We start from the raw sequence: 8,916 nt of genomic DNA on the forward strand, positions 1-8,916 counted from the left end.
TTAGTTAGAGAGGAGAGATGTAATGATATAAGGCCTGTGGGTTTAGCTGGCATCAGAAGAATTAACCCTAGCAACCCCAGAGAGATATAAAGAAGTCCTCCATCACCCCATGGTTTGAATGATTTGAGAACTTTATGGATGGAGCATCCACCATATTTGGTCTCTGCCCTACTTGAGCACTAAGAGGCCATTCAGAGTGTCAGCTGGACCAAGAGGCCAGGTTATCTTATTTCACAGCACCACCCTGTGCCACAGAACCAAGTCCCCTCTGCATAGTAACTATGCACTGAGGGCAGCCTGTCAAACCTTCACTCTTCAACCCCGATTCCTTGTCATCACAATCCTAAAATCCAAAGAGGCAAGAAAACAGTCTTCAAAGACCACTGCACTTGACTTACCCACCCACCCTCCAATGACCCCCAGGCTGCCTAAAAAAGAGAAAGCAGGCAAAGAGTAGGCTTCCTGTTCTAATTCACCTCTGCCACTTGCTAGCTTCTCTCTACAGAAATTCACAAGAACACCTGTGTAGTCAAGACTGGAGGAAAATGTTACTCCCAGTTAGAAAAGGAAATTACAATGCTAAGCCTCTAAGGAAAAGTGGCTTACTATAAATCAGGCCCTTGAGACTGGTGTTATTTAGATCCTCCCCATAGCTGTCCAATAATTAATAACAGTGCCTTCAAGATTGTCTCTCTCAAAGAACTGATCCTGTGAAGGAAGCCATCAGTAATCAGACTTGTGCCTCACTCCTGACCCACCCAGATCTTGGTGGTGCAGGGCATACACCCTCCAAGAACTTATTAATGAAACAATCACACTGCTAAGTCAGGTGTCACCCACGGGCAAATCATTAAGCACATATTTTAAACAGCCTCCAAGATGGCCCCAGTGATCTCCACCTCCTGGTATTCACTCCCTGGTATTCATACCCTCTCCCCTCGTTGTACCAGTGTTGGTCTACGTGACCCACAGAACACAGTAGAGGCTAGTTATATAAGATTGGCTCATTGACTCTGGGAGAAACCAGCTGCCATGTCAAATTGCCCCACGCAGAGTAACTAAAGCCTGCCAACAGCTTCATGAGTGAACTTGGAAGCGGATTCTCCCTCAATCCAGCCTTCAAATCACTGCAGCGTCCTGAAAGAGATAGGTGAGAACCACCCAGAGAAGCTACTCCCAGATTTCTGACCCACAGACATTATTTCCACGTACTATATTTTGGGGACTTGTTACAAGCAATAGATAATTGATTCACTATCCTACACAGAACTGAGAAGGAAATCAGAAGGTTTAACTTCAATTCCTATCCTATAGAGGTTCATTTAAGATCAATTTCTCTGTCCATAAGAAACAACACAGTATTCATTTAGCCATTCAACAATTAGTTTTTGAATGTCAAATACGTGCAAGATATTTCCAAGCTACGAAAGTGCTCATATACTCTATATTCTTCTATAAAATGAAGGAAAAAAAAAAAAACACCAAGCCTAAGTTTTCTTCTTCCTAATGCTTTACAAACCTCTAGGAGATACATCAGTCCCACTCCCTAACTAATTTGAGTGCTCAGGATTCTTCTAGCTGTAAACCCATCAAATTATATTTTCTCATACTGATTTTTATTGTACCACATACCCTCCATCTAAGGGGAGAAGAACATTATGTCTCCTGATTTCATTAATATTGAGACAAGAAAGAATTCATTTAGTATTTTAATAGGAGGAGGAAATCCTCCTAGTGCTTGTCCCTCCTCACAAGTGCTGAAATTCAAATTTCAGCAATTAATGACCAAGAGGCAACAGGAGTACTGACAGAATCACTGCTCACGTCCTGCTCACAGCTGAAATGGCTTTGGGGACTGGGGAGACGTGTCCTCCCAGACTTTGCAGTCTCTCACAGCAGCAGGAGGGTTGTGTCACTCTGAGAAAATCAGAAGCCTCTCTCTGCACAAAGAAGGTCAAAGGGCGAGCTTTCTCTCCATCAACCACAAAACCAGCCTGTGCCAAACCTAAACAGTGTGTAGGCCGTCGGAGGTGAATGAAGCCCCAGACAGAAAACCACAGCGAGACTCGTCCTCCCGCCGCGGCCAGGGTCGGAGTCAGGTGACTCCTCAGGGCAAACAGCAAACCTAAACAAAGATCACACCCCACATGACTAGTTGGTAAGAAGACAGTTCTCGCCACAAGCCCGAGGCTGCCCAGTCCTACCCCGGAAAGCCATTAACTCCGGTATTTTTTTTTTTTTTTTTTTTTTTTTTTGCAGTCCCAGGAAACTGGAGGCGCTACAAGTTATTCAGCAGCTCAGCCCCCAGGGATGCACCTGGAGGAACTTGGGACCCCATCCCAGGACACAGGCGCTGAGCACTGCACGCACGCCTCCCGCCCCAACGCGCAAGCAGGACCCCTCCCCACCAGCTGTCACCGAGCTCAACCAGTCAGAGCCAGAGAAGCTCCTCTCCAGGCCGCTCTCCCCTGCAGCTGCGACCCCACGGGGGCGGCAGAGGGTTCTGGGGGCTAGGGCACGCCCGTACCCCGGGAAGGGGCGCCTGGGTGGGCGCGGTCCCTGCCCAGCACGGCTCCAGAATTATCATCCCCCACCCCGTGAGGTGGAATGAGGCTCCCAGTCCCCAATACCACGCGTCTTACCTTGTCACCGAAGCTGCGGGCCATCAGCAGGTCCGGACTGGGCGTGCTGTCGCCGCCCACGGCCTCCTCGCTGCTGGAGCCGGCCAGCGGGTGCGGCATGTCGCGCAGGGAGTAGGGCCCCGTGGACTGCAGGGCCTTGGGGGGGCCGCCCGCCATGGCGCGCACCGCTCCGGTCCCGCCGCCGCCGCCGCTTCCTCCCGCTGCCCGCTGCGGTGGTCTCCCGAGCGCCCCCCGGGCCGAGACCCCGTTTGGGCCAAGTCCCTGCACTGGCCTGGTGGGAGCCGCGGCTCGCAGACTCCTCGTATTGCCTGCTGGGCTTCTCCGCGCCGCGCCCCAGCTCCGCGCCCAAGTCCGCTGCGGGTCCGCCAGCACCTCGGCCCCGGCGCCCAGCCCGCACCGCCACGCCGCCCACCCGCTCGCGGCCCCGCCCCCGCGGCGCCTCGGCCGCCCCCAGGGGCGGGAAGAGCGAGAGCGGGGGAGGCGGGGAGGGACGAGTGCGGAGGGAGGCGTGCAGCTCCGCCCTCGCCCGCGCGCGGCAGGAAGTGAGCCTTCGGCCCTCTGCCCTGTCCGGCCTCGCCAGCGGGAGGCAGGCCTTGCGGAGGCTGCTCGCAGCTTCAGAGCAATGTTTAACGGAAAGCCAAGGTGGAAGAAGACGTTGGAGGATCCTGTTCCATTCCACCCGTATTTACTGATGTGCCCACCGGCAGCCACTCTGTGGGTTAAGGGCTTTGGGGGCACTCAAGTGAATCAGGGTCTTTTGGCCCGTAAGGCCCACGCAGAAATAACCCAAAATAGAAAGAATTACAATGCGTATCATAGGAGTAACAAAGAGTTATGAGGCTCAGAGAAGCTAAAGAACATGGGGTCGGGAACCTAGAACAGAATTCAGGAGGAGTGTGGGGGTTTCTTCCAAGTCACGCTGAGATAGATTCTCATGCCATTTCGCTTCTGAGCTATGCCAGTTTTATGTAAAGTGAAATCTCAGGAGACTGAGCATCCTTCAATAAAGAAAAGTGTGTGCTACAAATGATTTATGGCTTTGAAACTCACACTTTGGGCCAAATGATCTTTTGCAAAAACTATGAGGTTCAAGTTATTTTTCATACATTCATGTTTCCTTGCCTTTGGCTGAGCTACATTCTTACCTTTTTTGCTGGCAAGGTGAAGGTAGTCAAGACGTTATTTCCAGCTCTTTGGGGTGTGAATTCACACCTTTTTTTTTTTTCCATCTTACCTGTCTCTGGAGCTTCAGTTTGTAAGGCCAGTCATCCCTCCAGCAAAGTCATAGGTAGGGTTGTTTAGTGGAAGGTATTTTTCCCCACCCATTCATTCCTACACTCTTGGGTTTGCCTGTGAAAAAGTGGTGACAGATCTGAAGTGGGATTCACTAAAGTCTTTACGGTACTGTTTCCTCTAGAAACAAGTAGAGGAAAAAGCAGTGTTCAAATGGACCAAAATATCAGTCAGCGACTCACTGAGCTTCCAAGATGCCGCAGTCTGGCTGGGCACAAAATAACCTAGCCACCACAAAGCCTTGTAGATTCAAACAGCAACTCTTTATTCCTGAATTGTCACCGGCCCTCTACACGCATGTTCTGGGAAAATACACCCTCCACCGGGTTCTGCCTAGCAAATACCCTCTGAATCCCGCAAGAACTCAACCGGAACTCAAGGAGTGGGCGCCTGAGGCAGCAGGATAGCCCTATTCCCAGGAGGATCCACCCTAAACCTGGAACTGCCCTAAACCCGGATCCACCCTAATCCCTGAGCAGGGTCACCTTTCAACCAAAACTCTCAAACATTCATGCAATGTCACTGCAAATGACCTGGGTCCAAGGCAAGCCCATTTCCACAATGGAGAGTCCTCTCTCTAAGCAACATTGGGTAGGCTGACAAGGAAATTGCCATGCATCATTCCTACTTGGCTACGGCTCTCAGCACCAAGACCTTCCCTTATGTCTTTGGAAGCCATAGGGTTGGACCCATAGTCCCCTAGCTGTCATCTTTATTTCTCCTGTAAGGATCTCCCTTGGTTAGGGAACATGGATTCAGAAGGCACTGGCAACAATTTTAAATGCTGCATTCCTCAGAGGAATGCCAATGTCTTGTTCTCTTGGAGTTGGGTAAAACTTAATACTTTCAAGTTCAAGAGCTACTTACAGACCCTAGTATCTGTTCTTCTGAATCATCATTAAGATAAATAGCATACATATAACTAGAAATGAGTGTTCTATAGTTATATAACAGATTTTTATTGTCAAATGGTGCTATTTATTTTAACAACCAGGCCACCTTAATATAATAGAGATCTTACCTCAGAACTTTGAGTGAAAAGAGATCCACACTTGAATTTCTGCTTAATCACTACAAGTGGGTGACCACAAGTTAATCTCAACAAACCTGTTTCCTAACCTATAAAGGGAGAAGATGGAGAGCAGGTCATCATACTGACAAAGGTAGGTATGAGAATTAAATAGGGTTCACTGTATCATGGTCTTAGGAGGAGGCTGGCCTGGAATAGATGCTCCCTAAATGTTAACCCATTAAGTCCTCAGTTTTCAATTCTTCAAATATTTCAGTGAAATTGACATACATGCATTAACATAGGTTGGAAATTTTATCTAGAGCTTATATATTAGCATATTAGCAGTAGTAATATTATATGTAATTTTATTATGTATTATATGATTATACTGCATACAATATTTAAATATCACAGGTGTTCCATATCTGGGACTCTGGGGAGGGGAGGCAGGGAGCTCCACTCTTACTTGCCCTCCAGAGCAGCAGAAAGTGCACTCTCAGCTCCTCTGCCCTGTCCCCTGAGTGTCCTTTCCTTTCCCTTAAGTTTTCAGTAGTCTTATGAAATAACAGTCATAGAGTTTTTGTAATTAAATATGCTGTACTCCAAACTCTGTATGTCAGTTTGGGTCAGAATGTGGCTTTTTTATGCTCCCACTCAAAAACAAAACCAAAAACCAAACCAAAACAAAACAAACAAACAAACAAAAAAAACAGTTTCTAAAAGGCCATATGAAACAGTTTCTCGGTTTCTTTATTTATTTTCCAATTTCCTGGTTGGTCAGTGGCATCTAGCCACAATGATCTAGTGGGTAGTCATCAAAACTAAAGAAAGTGAATTTCTATGGAAAATATTTTGGTAGAAAGTTTCCACCATTCAAATTTAGCCCAGGCCTGTCTTTTCACATTCTCCATTTCCCGTTGCATGTAAGTGTTTTTTCGTGGTGGGAAATTGTCACTAAAATAACAAAAAGTGTCCCAGAGCATATTATTCTGCTTCCATTAAAAGTTTTTAAAACAACATGGTGGAGAGGAGGAAGCATGTGAAGTTTCTGTATCAGAGCAAAAGGCTGTGGTGTTGGGTGGAATTTAGGATCAGGAGTTTGGATTTCTAGGGCTGAGCTCTGATGAAGATGTTGGAGAATGAGGAGGTTCCCAATGCCACCAGTACCCACAAATATTGCATCGGGCCTTCCCATCCACATGGAATGGTAGACATATGAGCTGATCCCTTTAGGGGTCCAAATTGGAACCCTATAAACCTCATCAGCAAGCCTATCAGCTCTGTGCATGAATACCCAGACCTCAGAAACAAAGCAGTCCCAAGGGAGCATACTGTCATTCTCTACCCTGGTACAGCATGTGCTTGGGCCTTCTTCATGTTTGTGTTAGCTGCTTATCCTCTCCTGGTTTTCAATACAATCATAGCTTTATTCTATATGACATCTCAAACCCTGCCTCAAAATAACACCACCACTTCTGAAGTGGATGGCTGATGAGAACAAAGGAGGTTTTCAGAGAGCATTTAGAGTGACATGTAGTAGACCACAGAGGGCTGTCTCAACAAGAGGTCAACTGAGAAGGCGCAATCCCCAACAAAGACAAAACTGTGAGCAATTTAATTCAACCAGTGGTGTCCCAGGAAAGAAGCAAGGTCCACTTGAGGCCAAGATCTAAAAAATTTTTGCAAACAAGAATTGGAACTTGTCCCAGAACCAGCAGAGCAGTTTTTGGGTAAATGTTAGGATCATTTTATCTGTTTCAAAAGACTCTTGTCTCCCCCAAAGCATGGGAACCCTCATGCAGGAGGGATGAACATAGTTTCAAACTTTGTAGTGCCTGACAACCACCTGATCTTGTTAAATACCGATTTCCAGACCTCATCCAAGGGATTCTGCTTTTGGAATGGGGCCTAAAATATTTTGAAATTTTTAATTTAATCATTTTAAAATTTTTTTATTAATGCATTATAATTATACATATTAGTGGGATTCAGTGTTAGTTGTAGGTGTATGTGTGAGTATGTGTGTGAGTGTGTGTGTGTGTGTGTGTGTGTGTGTGTGTGTTACTAGGGATTGAACCCAGGGGCACTCTGCCACTGAGCTACATCCCCAACCCTTTTAATTTTTTTTATTTTGACGGGGTCTCCATAAATTGCCCAGGAAGGCCTTGGACTTGCAATCCTCCTGCTTCAGCCCCCTGAGTCACTGAGGTTACAGGCTTAGACCACCATACCCAGCCACAATAATTAATTTAAAAATAAGATTAATTTTTAACAACCTCTTACATGATGCTTATGCAATGCCAGTCTGTGGACTGTACTTTGAGGAGCACAGTTCTCATAGTTCCATCCAAACCTCATTTTTAAAATAGCATTTGTAAAGTACTTACTTTGAAGAAATTTCCTATTTTCTGAAAACTTGCTGAAAGGGCAAATTTTCTATTTCAAAATTGTATGACAGGATCTTTTTGCCCCTAAACTGTTATGGTTATTTATGTTGAACATCTACCAGGTACTTAACATTTAGGAGAAGCACTCAGATGAACTAGATTAACTGTTGACAGATTCATTTCAGAGCTCTGGCTGTGAAGTGGATCACAGTGAAGTGCATATTTCCCAGAGCTCCCTGAGCTGCTCTGGCCTACCCTACAGGCTCCTGGGAGTTGGACCCTACCTGGCCATACAAATGCAATTTATTGCCATCCTTGAAGGATACCTACTACTTTATTCTTTATGACATCTCAAACCCTGCCTCAAAATAACACCACCACAAGGAGTGGGAGCCTGAGGCAGTCCTGTTATGTGAGTGTGGATACATGTTCCTTTGTCATGGTTACCCATCAGAGAGGTTGGGCTTAAGAAGATGTTGAACTGAGCAGCCCAGCCCAAGACTTTGATTGAGTTTTAACAGCAGTGAGTCTTTGGTTAGTTTGGAAAACCTACTTAGTGGATATGTGTTCCCACAATGGTACTTGGTTCTTCATCAGGAAAGATCCCCAAAGGGCATGTAGAAAATGAACTTTTCTACATCCCCAGAACACAACAGAAATCCGTAAGTATATTCACCAAAAGATGGATCCAAGAATCTCCACTGCTGTGCTATTTATAATAGCAAAAACTAGATGCAACTCATATGATTTAAGAATGGAATGCAGGAATAACTGTATATTCATACAACAGAGCATTCAGCAGTGAGACTGAAGGAACACATGGAGAATGAATCTCACAAACAATGATGAATGAAAGAAGCCTGCTAACAGCCAGTTGCAGTGGTGCACACCTATAATCCCAGCAGCTCAGGAGGCTGAGGCAAGAGGGTCACAAGTTCAAGGCCAGTCTCAGCAACTTACCAAGAGTGCTTCAAAATAAAAAATAAAAAGGAATAGAGATATAGCTCAGTGGTGATGCACCCAAGGGTTCAATCCCCAGTGCCAAAAGAAAAAGAAAGAAGCCACCTACCATATGACTCCATTTATATAATACATAGTGCTAGGCCAGAGTCAGAGTAGAGTTACCTTTGTAGGAATTTATGGGATACTGAAAATATTTTGCTTCTTGAACTGAAAGGTAGTTCTTTTTTTCTTCTTTTTTAAAATATATTTAGTTGTCAATGAATCTTTATTTAATTTATTTATTTTATGTGGTGCTAAAAATCAAACCCAGTGCCTCACACATGCCAGGCAAGTGCTCTACCACTGAGCCACAACCCCAGCCCTGGGAGGTGGTTCTTTATAAACATTTGTAGCTAATAAATCATACATTTAAATCTAGAGGCTCTTCAGTAGATGAATGGATTAAAAAAATGTGGCATATATACACAATGGAATATTACTCAGCAATAAAAGAGAATAAAACCATGGCATTTGCAGGTAAATGGATGCAGTTGGAGAAGATAATGCTAAGTGAAGGTAGCCAATCCCCAAAAAACAAATGGCGAATGTTTTCTCTGATATAAGGTGACTGACTCATAGT

At 45.4% G+C, this 8,916-nt stretch overlaps 1 protein-coding gene across 1 annotated transcript in view; it reads right to left on the reverse strand.

Annotated features, from left to right (window-relative positions):
- Positions 1–2,837, reverse strand: part of Snx30 (sorting nexin family member 30) — a 107,802-nt gene extending 104,965 nt beyond the window's left edge. The window contains exon 1 of the mRNA XM_076845668.2: positions 2,643–2,837. Within this exon, the coding sequence (XP_076701783.1) occupies positions 2,643–2,798 (156 nt within the window). The 5' untranslated portion in view covers positions 2,799–2,837. The remainder of the gene's footprint in view (positions 1–2,642) is intronic.
- Between the last annotated feature and the right edge of the window lie 6,079 nt (positions 2,838–8,916).

This window comes from Callospermophilus lateralis, chromosome 2 (genome assembly GCF_048772815.1).
Source record: "Callospermophilus lateralis isolate mCalLat2 chromosome 2, mCalLat2.hap1, whole genome shotgun sequence".
NCBI lineage: Eukaryota > Metazoa > Chordata > Mammalia > Rodentia > Sciuridae > Callospermophilus > Callospermophilus lateralis.